Source organism: Ochotona curzoniae, unplaced genomic scaffold (genome assembly GCF_017591425.1).
Source record: "Ochotona curzoniae isolate NIBS_2020 unplaced genomic scaffold, NIBS_Ocur_1.0 scaffold_3208, whole genome shotgun sequence".
Taxonomy (NCBI): domain Eukaryota; kingdom Metazoa; phylum Chordata; class Mammalia; order Lagomorpha; family Ochotonidae; genus Ochotona; species Ochotona curzoniae.
This window is the reverse complement of record NW_024467106.1, coordinates 661,209-677,532: the sequence shown is the minus strand read 5'-3', so window position 1 is coordinate 677,532 and position 16,324 is coordinate 661,209. Positions and strand designations below refer to the sequence as shown.

General features: G+C 61.3%; 2 protein-coding genes across 4 annotated transcripts; one reads left to right on the top strand and one right to left on the bottom strand.

Moving 5' to 3' along the window:
- Positions 1 to 1,642: 1,642 nt before the first annotated feature.
- CRLF2 (cytokine receptor like factor 2) lies at positions 1,643 to 9,023 on the bottom strand. Its single transcript, XM_041004593.1, has 8 exons — positions 8,831 to 9,023; positions 7,145 to 7,247; positions 6,498 to 6,661; positions 6,023 to 6,156; positions 5,570 to 5,732; positions 3,135 to 3,255; positions 2,457 to 2,541; positions 1,643 to 2,115 (listed from the first exon to the last, which is right to left on the bottom strand). Exons 1-8 carry the CDS (start codon positions 8,898 to 8,900, stop codon positions 1,813 to 1,815), a joined length of 1,143 nt encoding a protein of 380 aa, XP_040860527.1. The 5' UTR covers positions 8,901 to 9,023; the 3' UTR covers positions 1,643 to 1,812.
- Positions 9,024 to 10,469: 1,446 nt separating this feature from the next.
- On the top strand, positions 10,470 to 16,079 carry CSF2RA (colony stimulating factor 2 receptor subunit alpha). 3 transcript variants are annotated; one of them, XM_040962765.1, is made up of 11 exons: positions 10,470 to 10,570; positions 11,700 to 11,790; positions 12,269 to 12,389; positions 12,478 to 12,610; positions 12,748 to 12,926; positions 13,150 to 13,283; positions 13,396 to 13,425; positions 13,794 to 13,929; positions 14,425 to 14,521; positions 15,530 to 15,611; positions 15,874 to 16,079. In XM_040962765.1, exons 2-11 carry the CDS (start codon positions 11,788 to 11,790, stop codon positions 15,970 to 15,972), a joined length of 1,014 nt encoding a protein of 337 aa, XP_040818699.1. In that variant the 5' UTR covers positions 10,470 to 10,570; positions 11,700 to 11,787; the 3' UTR covers positions 15,973 to 16,079. The 3 variants fall into 3 exon arrangements, with proteins under 3 accessions (XP_040818699.1, XP_040818698.1, XP_040818700.1); XM_040962764.1 differs by lacking the exon at positions 10,470 to 10,570 and adding an exon at positions 11,003 to 11,072 and having other exon boundaries at positions 11,576 to 11,790; XM_040962766.1 differs by lacking the exon at positions 10,470 to 10,570 and adding an exon at positions 11,054 to 11,072.
- Positions 16,080 to 16,324: the final 245 nt, after the last annotated feature.

Here is a 16,324-nt window from a genome sequence, read left to right as displayed (position 1 = left end):
GCTGCCGGGGCCCCTGCAGGCTGCCGGGGGTCAGAGGTGAGGCTGGGGTCCCCAGGACTGTCGGAAGAGGCCCTTCCGGGCCCTGTCCTGGTGGCCCCCCGGGGTACCGCACACAGAGGAGTCTGCAGGAAGCCACCCAGGGGTGCACCTGCGGGCGTAGGGCGAGCGGCCCGACTGAGGGCCCCCATTCCACAGCAGCTTCAGGAACAGCCAAATGTTTGTGGTTTTGTTTTTTTAAGATTTCTTTTAATAGTCTTACCCACTTTCCTGTAGCCCTTGAACCTTTTTACCCTAATTAACTAAAGATTGCCAAAAATATAATTTAAAAAATAGGGGGAAATCATCAAAATAAATAAAATTTAAAAAAAAATTTCTTTGAGGGCCTGGCATGTTGTTTCAGAGGCTAAATCCTCACTTTGCATCCCCCCTGGGATCGCATTTGGGCGCCGGTTCATGTCCCGGCGGCCCCACTTCCCACCCAGCTCCCTGCCTGTGGCCTGGGAAAGCAGCCGAGGACGGCCCGTGTCCTTGGGCCCCTGCACCCGTGTGGGAGACCCAGAAGAAGCTCCTGGCTCCTGGCTTCGGATCAGCTCAGCTCTGGTTGTTGCAGCCACTTGGGGAGTGAATCAGTGCATGGAGGATCTTTCTGTTTCTCCTTCTCTCCATAAATCTGATCTGCCTTTCCAATAAAAATAAATAAATCTTTAAAAGGCAGAGCTGGAGATGGAGAGATCTTCTGCCCAGTGGTTCCCTCCCCCAGTGGCCACAACATCACGGCCGGACCAGGCTGAAGCTGGGAGCTCCAACCACGTCCAACCAGTCGGAGACCCTCTCCCTCCGTCCGTGTGTCTCTGTCTGTCCGTCTGTCTCTCTCTCTCACACACAGGAACATCACGCAGCTGCACTTGTTTCGGGAGGAGCCCCCACGGACACTGGGCACGGGGTTGGCCTGGGAGTACTGCTGCTGTGCCCCCAGGACGCTGAGGCTGGTGTGGGGGCGCACGCACAGCTGGGCCATGCCCCCCATGGTGCTGGAGCGGCGTGGGCGTGTGCACGGGAGGTGCCTGGCCCTCTCTCCAGTGTGTGCCCGGGGCTTGCCCAGCAGGCCTGGACACAGGCTGTGGCAGCGGCTGGCAGGGGGCAGGAGGGCCTCTCGCCCTGAGGGCACGGATACACTGCACCCCTGCCTGCCTTGGACACCGCTGGCCTGGGGACTTCAGCAGGGCCTCCGGCCTGCCGACCACCTGCCAGGGGCCGCCCAAGAACGCTTCCCCAGGAACGTGGGGCCGGTGGAGACCGTGTAGGTGCCCACAGAGGAAGGGCCACCCCGGGGCTCCAGCAGGCAGGGCGCTGGGAGGAAGCAGCCTCCAAGGTTGCAGCTGCCGGAAGAGAAGGCACGCTCTCCCTGCCCTGCTGCTCGCCCTCCTGCCCCTGACCTCCCCTCACACCTCTGACCACCCCACCATCTCTCGGACCAAGGTGCCCTGCCCAGAATGTCTCCCGGCCCGCTCATGTGCCTTGGCTGATGGCGCCACCCTCGTGGAGCTGCAACGACCAGACTCTCTCTCTCTGCCCCTCACTGGGACCCACACATCGTCACATGGAAAGCCCTGTCCCTCCGGCTGTGTGACTGCCGACCCAGCCCCGCCCCGTGGGGCACCCACCCCACCCACACGGCAGACCCACGTGGACTCCGTCCAGGATGTTGGCCTTCCCAGCGGCGGCTCACACACTGCACCTACTGCCGCTTTAATTCAACATGGACAGGTGTCCAGCTCCCTGGGGGAGCTGGTTTAGGGGGCCGCGGACACCTCAGGGAGTGGTCTGATCTGGCAGCGCCTGCTGAGAGCGCAGGCCCTCGTCACAGCACCAGTAGTGACCATCAGCCTGCGTGAACTGGAGGCCTCCCAGGTGGACGGTGCCGGTGCTTGGCAGCAAGGGACTTCGTGGGCAGAGAGCCCCGTTGTCCCCAGGGTTCTTGGAGCACCGTGTCCTGGACAACTCGGGCACGTGGAGATCCACCTGAGACAGGTGTGTGACCAGCATGTGGTCGGTGGTACTGGCGTCCGCAGTTGGGCCAGGGGATGCCAAATTCTGGGTGTCTGAGATCCAGCCCTGCGGGAGTGAAGGCGAGAGAAGAGGGGTTGAGTGGGGCCAGAGCCAGGAGCGCATCCAGCTGTGTGCCAGGCCTGAGCCGCACGGCTGCTTTCCCAGGTGTGCAAGCAGGACCCGGATGGGAAGCTGAGAGGGGCCCCAAAAGGCCTTCCCATAGGGGATGCCTGCGACCCGAAGGATCCACAGTGCCGGCCAGCCCCTACCGGTCCCCGCCTGTGCACTGCCCATTTAGCTAGCAGGACCCAGGCCTGCAGGCATTGACTTAGGACATCAGTGAGTGCATACGTCACACAGAGCAGGACGCTAAGCAGCTGGCTGCACAGTGCAGGACCCCAGCTTACCTGGAAATCTCCTTGGTGGATCTCAAAGAGGCCCGGGAAGCTGGATTTGGGGTCCGGCACAGCGGGCACAAGAAAGCTCTTCACCCTGAAACAGCCTGCGAGTCAGGCAGGAGCCCCACCCCCTTTCCTGTCAGGCAGGCCCGGATGGGGAATTTTCTGGAATCCACAGGTGTGCATGAGCAGGGAGCAGGGGACCGAGACCAGGAGCTCCACTGGGTGTCCCATCTGGGTGCAGCAGGTACACAGGGCCTCGCCGGGCAGGGGCAGGCCCTCTCGCCACTCCAGGTGGGGGGGTGAGGTGTCCTGGAGTCTCCACCTGCAGAAGTTCTCTGAACCGACAGACCTCCTTATCCATGCCTGCCAGGTGTGTGTGCCTGCCAGGTGTGTGCCTGCCAGGTGTGTGCCTGCCCACGTGTGTGCCTGCCAGGTGTGTGCCTGCCCAGATGTGTGTGCCTGCCAGGTGTGTGCCTGCCCAAATGTGTGTGCCTGCCAGGTGTGTGTGCCTGCCAGGTGTGTGTGCCTGCCCAGATGTGTGTGCCTGCCAGGTGTGTGCCTGCCAGGTGTGTGTGCCTGCCCAGATGTGTGTGCCTGCCAGGTGTGTGTGCCGCTTCACCATTCTTTGCCAGCGTGCTCAGACGGCGGACATCCCCCTCAGCCACACCTGTCCACCTGGCTTACCTGTGCAGTTTCCACAGCGACAGGAACACCAGCCCTAACATCAAGCAGGCGGCCAGGCCACAAACCCACATCATTGCAGGGGTCCTGGGTGCGGGCAGAGGCTCCTGCTTTAGACACGAATCTTCAAAGAAAATGAGAATCGAGCTGACATTTTTCTGATCTCTCTGCTGACCACACCCCCTTCTAGAACTTTCCAGACGTTTCTGGAATATAAATGCACACATATTTGTATGAGCGCTACCTGTCAATCTACACAGACATCCGTCAGTCACCTCTGCGTCACCGCCTGGCCAGTCACACGTGCTGTCATGTCCATCGTCTCTCCGGGCAATCGCTCTGTACCTGCGCGGCAGCACCAGTCCCCGCCGGGCCTGCCCTCGCCGCGCTGCCGTCTGCCTGTCACTTCCTGTTCTAACCAGGCGTCATCTCTGCATCGCAGGTGTGTCCGCTGATCCACCATCCTTGTGCATCGTGCCTGCCTGGCGGTGTGCCGACCCACCCCGTCTCTCCATCCCCTCAGCCGTCACCCGCAGGTGACACCACCCGTTCCTCTCTCCTGCATGCTTGCCCTGGATTGCAGCCTCTCCCTCTGCGGCCACCCTCAACCACACCCCTTCCACTCCTGTCAGCATCACCTCCACCTCAACCACACCCCTTCCATTCCTGTCAGCATCACCTCCACCCTCAACCACACCCCTTCCACTCCTGTCAGCATCACCTCCACTCTCAACCACACCCCTTCCATTCCTGTCAGCATCACCTCCACCGTCAACCACACCCCTTCCATTCCTGTCAGCATCACCTCCACCCTCAACCACACCCCTTCCACTCCTGTCAGCATCACCTCCACCCACCAACCACACCCCTTCCACTCCTGTCAGCATCACCTCCACCCTCCAACCACACCCCTTCCACTCCTGTCAGCATCACCTCCACCCTCAACCACACCCCTTCCACTCCTGTCAGCATCACCTCCACCCTCAACCACACCCCTTCCATTCCTGTCAGCATCACCTCCACCCTCCAACCACACCCCTTCCACTCCTGTCAGCATCACCTCCACTCTCAACCACACCCCTTCCACTCCTGTCAGCATCACCTCCACTCTCAACCACACCCCTTCCACTCCTGTCAGCATCACCTCCACCCTCAACCACACCCCTTCCACTCCTGTCAGCATCACCTCCACCCTCAACCACACCCCTTCCACTCCTGTCAGCATCACCTCCACCCTCAACCACACCCCTTCCACTCCTGTCAGCATCACCTCCATCCGTCAAGCACACCCCAACCGTTCCTGTCAGCATCACCTCCACCTCAACCACACCCCTTCCACTCCTGTCAGCATCACCTCCACTCTCAACCACACCCCTTCCACTCCTGTCAGCATCACCTCCACCTCAACCACACCCCTTCCACTCCTGTCAGCATCACCTCCACTCTCAACCACACCCCTTCCACTCCTGTCAGCATCACCTCCACTCTCAACCACACCCCTTCCACTCCTGTCAGCATCACCTCCACCCTCAACCACACCTCTTCCACTCCTGTCAGCATCACCTCCACCCTCAACCACACCCCTTCCACTCCTGTCAGCATCACCTCCACTCTCAACCACACCCCTTCCACTCCTGTCAGCATCACCTCCACCCACCAACCACACCCCAACTGTTCCTGTCAGCATCACCTCCACCCTCAACCACACCCCTTCCATTCCTGTCATCATCACCTCCACCCTCAACCACACCCCTTCCATTCCTGTCAGCATCACCTCCACCTCAACCACACCCCAACCGTTCCTGTCAGCATCACCTCCATCCGTCAAGCACACCTCGTCTGTTCCTGTCAGCATCACCTCCATCCGTCAAGCACACCTCGTCTGTTCCTGTCAGCATCACCTCCACCCTCAACCACACTGCAACTGTTCCTGTCAGCATCACCTCCACCCATCAAGCACACCTCGTCCGTTCCTGTCAGCATCACCTCCACCCACCAAACACACCCCAACCGTTCCTGTCAGCATCACCTCCACCCATCAAGCACACCTCATCGTTCCTGTCAGCATCACCTCCACCCGTCAAGCACACCCCTTCCACTCCTGTCAGCATCACCTCCACCCTCAACCACACCTCTTCCATTCCTGTCAGCATCACCTCCATCTGTCAAGCACACCCCAACCGTTCCTGTCAGCATCACCTCCACCCGCCAACCACACCTCGTCCATTCTTGTCAGCATCACCTCCACCCGCAAACCACACCCCAACCGTTCCTGTCAGCATCACCTCCACCCGCCAACCACACCTTGTCTGTTCCTGTCAGCATCACCTCCACCCGCCAACCACACCTCGTCCATTCTTGTCAGCATCACCTCCACCCGTCAAGCACACCCCGTCCGTTCCTGTCAGGGCCGAGTGTCACCTGTCACCATGTGTCACCTTGTGGTTGTCCCCGCTCCCAGTAGCTGACTGCCGTCCAGTCACTGGGCTGGGCTTCTGACCCGTACACAGCCTCCTTGGTTCGGACTCGCACCCGGAAGCTGTAGCACTTCTCGCTGTCAAGGTTGTTGCTAGTGAGGTTGCAGGTCTCTGCCTCCAGCGACTGTGGGAGACGGGCAGCCATGATGGGGCCGGAGCTGCTCCAGGCTGTTGAGCTGCTCCGGGCTGTTGAGCTCAACCCCCAAAACTGAAGCAGCGCCCGAGGGAGCAGGATGAAGTCTCCCAGGCCTGCCTCACTGTCCGTCCCGATGTGGACCAGGCAGGTTCCCTACGGGCCAGCTGTCTGGGGGCAGCAGGGGCGGCGGCCCAGTCCCCGTGCACCTGCCCTCCCAGGACAGACGGTGCCAAGCTGAGGCGGAGGCGGGAGCAGCGTGCCCGAGGCCCCATCCTCACCTGCCACTCAGTGTCGAAGGTGCTCCTGTACTGGACCTCATAGATGAGCCCGCGGTAGGGCAGGTGCGAGCAGGCCACAGCCACCGCCTCCTCCCGCCAGCGGATGCTCACATTCCCGGGGGGAGCGGGTTTCACTGCAACGTGGGGAACACACAGGTTGAGCGTCGCTCGTGTCCGTCACGATGGCCGACAGCAGCAGGTCCGCCCCCTCCCCAGCTGCTTGCTCTTGGCCTCTGCACCATGTTGTACTGGGTCCTGTTCCTCACCCTGCCCTGGGGCCACCTGTGTGAGCCGGGGGAGGCTGGCAGGAGCCCACCTGCCTAAGCAGAGCACCCCTGGGCGCACCTGGGCCACCTGTTGTCCGGGGCTGGGAAGCCGAATAGAGAGGATGTTCGGACTGCCGCCGGGCCACGGCCCGGGAGTCGCGCCTGCGGAGAGGGGCCCTGCCGCGGTGGGGACAGCTGCCCGGACTCACAGTGCTCACTGAGCCACTGGCTCGTGGTGACGAGGCGCTGGGTGCCGGAGCTGAGTGTCAGGTACAGGATGCGGTCCCCGCCCTCTGGGAGCAGGCAGCCGCAGGTGCGGCCCTCGTGGAGCCTGTAGCTGGGGCAGGGGACCTCGTCCTGGTCTTCGCTGAACCTGAGATGCACAGAGCGGTCACTGGGGCGTGGAGCACCTCGCATGTGTCCCACGCGAGTTTTACGTGTATTGTGCAGGCTTCCACGCACGCTCTGCCCGCGTCTGCGTTTTCGGATGTGCGGGAAAGGGACGCCTCCCACGAGCAGTGGCAGCCTACACACTTCGGTTGATTTTTGCGCAACAGCCTTTCACCTCTGCGTCCGCTGCCCTCCCTAGGTGCGCTGTCCACTCTGTCTCCAACTCCCTCCTGCACCTACGTCTATTGCCAGCCTGAGTCCTCCCCAGGCCCAGCCCTGTGCCCACCCCTGTGTCCCTGCTGAGTCCTCCCCAGGCCCAGCCCTGTGTCCTTGCTGAGTCCTCCCCAGGCCCACCAGGCTGTCCATCTTACCCCCCAGTGGTACCGAAGCTGTGAGGCCCCTGTGCGTCCACCAGGATCAGCCTTGTGCTCCCCTCCCCCCCACGCTTGCCCTGGCTGCCTCTCACCTGTAAAGCAGGGTGAGGTTGCTTCCAGAAGCTTCCCCAGAGGGGTCCCACATCACCTGCACGCGCTCAAAGTTCAAGCAGATTATGCGTAGACGTAGTCGCCCTATTGAAGGGAGAAACATTGGATGGATGACTGACAGATGTGGCAGGGCCACCCCCTCCCCACAGGGCGGGGAGACAATGCAGTCCCTGGGAACATAACCCCATGACGTAGAAATGGGATGACGGGGCCCAGAGCGATAGCCTAGTGGCTAAATCCTCGCCTTGCACACCCTGCAGTCCCATGGGTGCCAATTAGCGTCTACTTCTCGTCCAGCTCCCTGTGTGTCGCCTGGGAAAGCGGCTGATGGTGGCCCAAAGCCTGGAGATGCTGAACCCGCACGGAAAACCCAGAAGAGGCTCCTGGCTCCTGGCTTCAGATCGGCTCAGCTCAGCCATTGCAGCCACTTGGGGAGTGAACCAGGGGAAAGAAGATCCTTCTCTCTGTCTCTCTGTGCGAGAATCTTTTTTTAAAATGAAGAAAGGTAGAAAGCCTGAGTGACAGCATGAGGCATTATTGGAAAGGCAGATATCGGAGGAGGCACAGACAGAACAACCTTGGGTCTGTTGGTTCACTGGGGGGGAGCGAGCCGGGGGGTCAGGGCCAGGAGCTCCGTCCGGCCTCGCGGGCGGCAGAGCGGGCGCCCGGGGCCTGAACCCTCACCCGGGTCTCCCCGAGGTGGAGCCTCCTCGCAGCCTGACAGGCACCTTCACCGGGTCTCCGTCACAGCAGGAGCGCTGTGGCTTCCCGGCCCCATGCTCAAGTTCAGAGATAGCACAGAGTAAAAGGTGGTTTCCACGGCTCTGGTTCCTGTGAGGGTGGAGGGGAAGGGTCGGTCAGGAGGGAGAGGGGTGGGGACTTTTTCAGGGGAGCCTGACTGAGCGAGGAGAGAGAGAGAAGGGGAGAGAGAGAAGGGGAGAGATGAAGGGGAGAGAGAGAGGAGAGAGAGAGAGGAGAGAGAGAGGAGAGAGAGAGATCTGAGCAGATGCGGAGGCTGTGAGAGTGAGCAGTCTGGGAAAGAGGCCGGACATGCTTGGTGCAGATGTGAGCTATTTAGACGGACCCCTCCCCTCCCTCCCCTCCTCTCCTCCCCTCCCTCCCCTCCTCTCCTCCCCTCCCCGTCGGGGCTGGCCCAGCCCTCGATGCCGGAGCAGGCAGAGTGGTGATGCAGTTGGCACAGGCAGTCCTCCTCCAGTCCACACAGAGCAGGACTCAGTCATTTACCACCAGTGCCATCCACCTGCAGACTGCAGGACAATGATTCTCCACCAAGCCCAGCTTCTCCTCACACCCCAGCTTCTCCCCACAGCCCAGCTTCTCACAGGCCAGTGTCTCCCCACAGCCCAGCTTCTCCACCAAGCCCAGCTTCTCCTCACAGCCCAACGTCTCCCACAGCCCAGCTTCTCCCCACAGCCCAGCTTCTCACAAGCCAGTGTTTCCATTTACCAGAATGGTCTAATCTTTTAGAACAGCAGTCTGAGCTCCAGCACCCAGACCCAGTGGCAGGTGGCCTGGAAGTCAGGGGCCTCGCAGGAAAAGCGCCCACCGGGAGAGGCCACAGGAGCAGGGGGCTCGGGTCCTGAGGCCCGGCTCGCTCCTCCTAGCTCCCCAGACACGTCCCCACCCTCTCGTCCCAGCGTGCTCACCTGCGACCTCAACCGCCGCCGAGGACGTCAGCTGTGCCAGCAGGAAGGCAGCAGCCACGGTGGCCGCCATGGCCGGCCGGGCTCCGGGCGCCCTCACGGCCTACGGGACAGGCGAGGAGTGACAGCGTGCGGCGGACGGCCGCCTGGCCGACCCAGGCGACCGAGGGCTGTTGATACATGAGGAAGCAGGGGTTCGGTCACCCCTGCCCTTGAGCCGGCAGAGGAAGCAGGGGCCAGGATAACATCTCAGAAGGAAGCTGACGGCCTCACGTCACGCCGCCCCCTCCCCCACCCCAGCGCTGGCGCAGACACAACCACACAGCTGGAGGCTGTGGCGGGTGCAGACCCCGGGGCCTGTGCACCTGCCGCTTCCATGTGGGACACTTGGATGGAGTCCTGAGCTGCAGCCTGGCAGCGGCCAGCGGACTGTGCCCTCCTCCCTCTCTCCCCGTCTCTCTCCTCTCTTTCCTCTCTCTCTACCGGTCTCTCTCTCTCCCTATCCTCTCTCTCCTCTGTGTGTGTGTGTGTGTGTGCCTGTTCCCTCTCTGTCTGAGTCCGCAGGCTCCTCCTTCCTCCCACGGCTGACCTCTGGCCTTCAGACCCCCGTGCCACTGGCTCTCTGATGAGCTGGGGTGGGGGGCGTGAGCACTGTGCAAGGTGCAGGGCGGGCAGGGCTTGTTGGTGAGCACGCGTGACCACAGGGAGGCAGATGACCACAGGGAGGGTTCATATGCACCAGGAAGACGGACGGGCGATGGATGGACGATGGACGGGCGATGGACGGGGGATGGACGGGCGATGGACGGGGGATGGACGGGCAATGGCCAGGCACGCAGGCAGAGAGCCGACGGACGGGCAGGTGCAGGTAACCCATGGCTGGGTGGACAGAACTCCCACAGCCGACGGGGGTGCTCTGTGTGTCCTAGCCCAGTTATCTCTGCGTCCTTCGGTGGCCTGTCCACCTACGTGTCTAGTGATCCACTTGCCCATCTGATGCCATCTGTCGGTCACCCTGTTGCCCACCTGGCATCCCTCATTGTGTCTAAGGAGGTGTCAGCCACGTGTCCTCAGCCATCATGGACCCTGTGTCTACCCACCCGCCTCCACCCGTGTACCGCAACCCTTCCCTCCTTCACCACCTGTCCATGCTGTCCTACCTACTGACCACTGACCGGTCTGTCCAGCTGACCAGCCTCCACCTCCACCCAAGCATGGGCGATGAGTCACCCCATGTCTGGTCTGAGAGACACCCCAAAGGAGACAAGGACTGGGAGCAGAGACCCCCAACACCCAGGAGCAGCGGACTGGCCAGGAGTCATGGCTGTTTTCCAGACAGGCACACCCTGTGTCCCAGGGCCGCTCTGCCACCTGCCTGCCACCTGCGCAGGAACCCTGAGGCCAGGCCAGGCGGGACTGGACCAGCTGACCCACCTTCCCAGGGGGCGCCCGCTGTCACACTGCCCAGCACCACCAGATGGCAGCAGGGGGCCACCAGCAGGTGGAAGCAGTGACTGGTCCTGGGCAAAAAACAAACAACTGAGTAAGGATGGTGTGAGCGCACGGGCACACGTGCGGGGACCCCCAGCCCAGCTCACACCAGAGCCCCTTTCTCGCCGCCCTGCTTCCCACCCTCCTGAAGATTCCATCTCCCGTTACCTGTGGCTGAGGCCCACAGGTGGGAGGCCCATGTGCGATGAGGTGCCACCCAGCCGGGCTCTGACGAGCTGCAGTGAGAAGCAGGTAAGACACCTGAGCGGCCCAGAGAGAGCCAGTCCTCTTAAAAGGTGCCTGCTTTTAAACCTAACAGCACTATAGGAAGGAAGAGGGAGAGAGAGGAAGGAGGATGGGGGCGGAGAGACTGTGTGCTCCAGGAAGCAGGTACGTGAGGACCCAGCACCTGCCTGCTGCCTGGGGCATCCGTGAGCAGGGTGCTGGGTCAGGAGCCTGGAGCTCCAACTGGGGCTCCCAGGTGCTGAGCCCTGAGGGCCTGGACTCCCTGCCAGGGCAGACACGGGCAGAAGCGAGTCCCAACGGAGAGGGAGGAGTGAGCCCAGCTTGAGCCCGCCACTCAGATCCCTCAACAATCAGGAAGGCGGGACACATGGGAGGTGGAGCCAGGAGTAGAAACTAGACAGCGTAAGTGTGTGAGAGAGAGGGAGAGAGGCGGGAGAGAGGGTCCCTTCCTTGGTTACCTGGCCCGGCTCCTGCAGGTCAGGCAGCCTCGGCGTGAGCAGGTGGACAGGTGAGCAATGAGAGCGGGGCTCTCCCAGGAGGGTGGTGGGATGGGCCGTTTCTGGTACACAGAGCAGAGGGGTAAATCACTAAAAGGCTCTGGATTTTGGGGTGACTTTGTTGGAGGCGGGGAGGAGAAAGCGGAGAAGAGGAAGTCAGAATAGGGAACCAGCCTAGGGACCCCTTCCTTGTAACGCCGGGTCCCCAGGGCTGGGGGCTGCGGTTGGGGAACTGAATCTAAGGATTTTCTCTGGCTTCTGGTGGGCGTGGGTGAGTCAGCTATGGCCCGCTCTCATTCCACTGATGCCGTTCCCAGAAGAAGCTCCAGCGGGCTCGCTGACGTGGGTACGGCCAGGGCACAAGCCTTGGGCCTTCCCCAGGGTGTGCGTGGGAGCAGGGAGTTGGGGCAGGGGCCAGCAGCTCCTGACTTATTGCAAAACTAAGAAACAAAACTTGCATTTTGAGGGAGAGAAAAGAGAAGTTACCATTTCGTACATGCCCTCTCCCGCGAAGTCCCGGGGTTAGGAAGGGCCCCGGGCCCCCTCGCCATGGCTGCCCTGCTGCTGCCCCTGCTTCTGGCCTTGGGGCTGGCCGAGCCAGCGGCTCTCCTCGCTCTCAACATGACCTTCAACCCAAGAACGGGGACCCTCCGCTGGTCCTGCCCGGAGAACGCGACAGAGACCTGGTGCCAGCTGGAGCAGCTGCACAACAATGAACAAATCAAGATGGTAAGGAGGGGGTCCCAGGGGTGCACGGCCCGGGTGGGTGGGTAGATGGACAGGTAGATGGATGGATGGATTAATCAATGAGAAGATGCTTAATGGAAAAATGATTTTATTATTCTACACTGAGGCCATGGCCCACACGTCCAGGATGACACGCTTGGAGAACACACAGACTTTATACCCCAGAATAACCCAGATGTCAACAACAAGCTTTCACTAGGCCTTGTCTTATGTGACGCTAGCAATTCTTAGCAGACCTTTCTTATGTTAACCAGAACTAAAAAAGTAGGGGAGGAGACAGCGTGGTATGCCTTGGTCCATTATTTACAACTCAAGGAGACCTGGGCGGAGCTCCTGGCCCTGACCCCTCCCGGGGCTGGCCCAGGCCCCTGCCAGGGGCTCAGGTGCGTCCGCTGGCTTGGGCAGCACTTCAGCCCAGGGACCAGAATCCCTCAGCCGCCGCCCCTCCTCCCGCCACCAGCACGCCAGCCCAGACTGCAGCTGCAGCTTCGAAGTTACCCTGCACGGGGGCGTGGCTCTGACGCTGCTGGTGACTGTCAATCAAACAGTCCTCAAGGACGAACTCCTGTACAGCAACCCAGGTAGAGGGGAGAGACCCCGGCCGCCCCCAGCGCCCTCAGCGCCACCCAGAGGAGCTGCCAGGCCCACGTGCTCCCTCCCCGCCCCCAGGCCTTCCAGCCACAGCAGCCAGGAACTTCTCCTGCTCGGTGGTCTACGATGCGGATGTCATGAACTGCACCTGGAGCAGAGGCGCGGCCGCCCCCTGGGACGTCCAGTACCACCTGTACCTGCGACCCTCCAGGTGCGCACCCAGGGCTGCCCCAACCCTGAGGCCTCAGCCAGCGCGGCAGCCGGGGGCAGGTGGAGCCGGCTCTGCAGCCGGCGCCGTGGCAGCGGGAACCCGGAGCTGTCCCTGTTCAAGTGCTTTGTGCTTTGCAGGCAAGGGGTGAGCACGGAACGGGAATGCCCGAGCTACATGGCCAGGGCGGGCACACATCTGGGCTGCCTCCTGCGTGGCCTGTCCGGCTTCCCCTTCCGCACCTACTTCCTCGTGAACGGCAGCAGCCGGCTCGGGGCCGTCCAGTTCTTCGACGCCATTCTCTCCATGAAGGACATGGGTAGGGCGCCCGCTGCTGGCCCGCAGGGAGCGGGAGCAGAGAGGGGGAACAGGAAAAAGAGACGGAAGGGGAGGGATGGGGACAGACCAAGTCCACCTGCTGCCTAGCTTCCCAACTGCATGCGGCACCACGCCTCCTGCGGGCAGAGGCCTCTCTTTGGAGGCCAGGCTGGGGGTGGAGTGGACCCCACTGCCCTCCTGCCAGTTGGCGTGTTCCCCAACAGAACGGTTCAGCCCGCCAGCCAATACCTCGGTCCAGTGCAACGCCTCCCACTGCCTCATCCGCTGGACGCAGCCCAGGACGCTGCAGCGACTGTCCTACCTGGACTTCCAGTACCAGCTGGACATCCACAGAGAAGTCAGGCGGGTGGCAGCGGATGGAAGGGGGCCCAGGGGGCAGCCGAGGGCAGCCGAGGGCAGGAGGCTCCACACTACTCAGGCCACCCATGACAAAGCCCTTGTTTTTCTAGAGCCTGGAACCTACCAGCTCCGAATTTTGGGTGAGTGGCATACGGAGGTGCTTCCCGACCAACCCTGGCTGCTCTGTCCTGGTGTGCACCTGGCACTCCCAGCTCATCCCTTCTTCCTCCTGCCATGAGATGCTCACACAGAGGGTGACAGCCGGTCCTGGACACAGGCGATGGCTGAGGGGGCGTTGCTGAGGGAGGAGGTGCGGGGGAGGACTCGGGGCCTTGCACCTGCCGTGCCCTCCCGAGGGCCCAGACTGAGCGCCAGCTCCTGCTTGTTGCGAGCACTCGGGACATACGGCAGCAGGAATGGCCTCCAGCACGCCCACCCCCATCTCTCTCTCTCTCTCTCTCGTATATTCCCAGCTGCTCCATTCTCCCATTCTTTTTTCTCCTCCAAGATTGAGGTCCCTGGTGCTGTGGAGAATATGTACACGTTTCCCTGCCCGGAGCCCCGGGTCAGGCACGCCGTGAGGGTTCGGGCAGCGGACTCCAGGCTGTTGCAGTGGAGTGCCTGGAGCCAGCCCGTCCACTTCGGTAAGGGCACTGGCGGGGTGGTGAGGGGGAGGGACGTGCAGACCTCCCCGCCCCCTTCTCACGTCTCGCCGGTGTGCTGAGATGAACTTCCTGCCGCTCCTGTTGAGCTGTTTCTTAGCAAGGACTGTTTGGGTGTCCGTGGAGTGGCGATGGCTGAAGGCATGACTCGTCCTTCTATGAAAGGCATTTTAGAAGAGCAGGACAGGGCAGCCAAGAGCTGCCATCTGGACAGGGCTCGCTCGCTCGCTCTCCTTCTCTCACACACACACACACACACACACACACACACACGGATCAGCACCTGCTCGCACAGCTGGGAAGGCAGCAGCAGGCGCCAGCCTGGGGTCCCTCACGCCTGCTGCTCCCCACGTGGGAGGCCTGGGCGGAACCCCCACTCATTCCTGGCTGCTCCAGCATTTGGTAATGAAACAGTGGATGGCAGCACGCTCTCTCTCTTTCATCAAGTAACTCGGCACCGTCCTGTCTTCCCCGCAGGCTTCGATCCCGAGACTGGCGGCCTCATGCGCGTGTCCCTCCTGGTGGTCTTGGGGACCCTCGTGTGTGCCCTGCTCCTGGGTTTTGTGGTTAACAGGTAAATCGCCCAATGGGGACGGCGTCAGAGGACAGACGGGCCAGTGTGGGGACAGGACGTCCACTCGAAAGCTTACAGTTGTGAATGCATTAGACACAGAGCTGTCGCCCATCCCCTCACGGGCAGAGCCAGGGCTGGGCCCGGTCAAAGCGCGAGGCAGGAGTCCAGCTGGGCACTCTCCAGGTGGCAGGGGCACAGATGCGTGAACTCCTCGCCCCTGGCTGCTGCTTCTGCTCACACCCACGCCTGTGAGAGCAGGGAAGGGCTCAGGTGCCTGTGAGCCTGGCTGAGCTCCTGGGCAGGTGTCATGCAGACCCAAAGGATTCTCCTCTGCAGAAAAGATGCAAGTAAGCATATGGCTAAAAGCTGTTAGAACTCAGTAAAGATAGCAACAACCATGGGCAGGATCTGGATTTATAATACAGAGCCCAGGGCCCACCACGATAGCCGGGTAGCTAAAAACTCACCTTGCATCCAACAGTATCCCAAATGGGCACCGGTTCGAGTCCCGGCTGCTCCACTTTCCATCCAGCTCCCTGCCTGTGGCCTGGGAGAGCGGTCAAGCATGACCCAAAGCCTTGGGACCCTGCACCAGTGTGGGAGACCCCAAAGGAGGTCCATGCTCCTGGCTTTGGATCAGTCCAGCTCCAGCAAATGCGGCCACTTGGGGAGTGAATCAGCAGATGGAAGATTTTTGTCTCTTCTCATCTCTGTATATCTGCCTTTCCAATAAATAATAATAATAATAATAATAATAGTACAGAGCCACATAGAAGGAGCTAAAACCTGGGGTCAGAAACATGAGCTTGCAGCCCAGGGCTGTGGTGGTAGTCTGGGCCACCTGTAATGGCCACCACACATCCCTGAGCCTGAGGCCAGTGGAAGTTTATAGATGGTTCCAGGGTGTTCTAGAAACGTCTAGAAAGTTCCAGGACTCTCCAGAGGGTTCCAGAGAGTTCCTGCCCTGACTCCTGTTCTCTGTCTGCTCTTCCCCCACCATTGCCACAGGTATTTTAGGACGTGTGGCCTCTTCTCTCGGATCCCCCAGGTCAGAGATAAATGGAATGACCAGCCAGATGCGGATCACCAGGTGCGTGTGTGGAGAAATAGACATGGAGAGCCACGTGGGGGGGGCGGGGAGGGATGGCAGCGACCAGACTAGAGCCTGGAGCCAGGAGCCTGGAGCCAGCAGCCAGGAGCCTGGGGCCAGCAACCAAGAGTCAGCAGCCTGGAGCCGGAAGCCTGGAGCTCCATCCAGGCTGCACCTGAGCTGCTGCCTTCCCAGGCGTGGAGACCCACAGTGAGAACCAGAGCAGGGGGGTCTCCTACCTGTCTCTCCATCTCTGCTGCAGGTGGCCTGGGACAAGTTGCCAACTGGTCCAGGAGATGGCGAGAATGAGCAGGTGTTAACAGTGGAGGAAGTAAGCCAGGACTCCGACCGGCGTCTGTGATTCCGCTGGTACCTGCCTTCTGGAAAGTCCTGTGGACCCTGGGGTCATCTGTACCATTTCTTTTGGGGTTTTTATTATTATTATTTCACATAAAAGTGGACTTCTTATTGAGGCCTTTGCCAAGCCACCTGTGCCATGGGGGTAAGCGTGAGGACGTCTCTGGCGACCATGAAATGGCTCTAGGTAACAGGTGCTTCGGGTACCAGGCGTGCCGACAGCATTTGGCTGCAGGGGCGGCACGCCCGCACGGCTGGCTGCTGGAGACCAGCTGCAGCTGAGTTCACGGCCCGAGGAGGATGTGTGGAGTCGGCAAGAGAGAAGTCGTGGGGCGTCGTGATGGACAAGGCAGAAA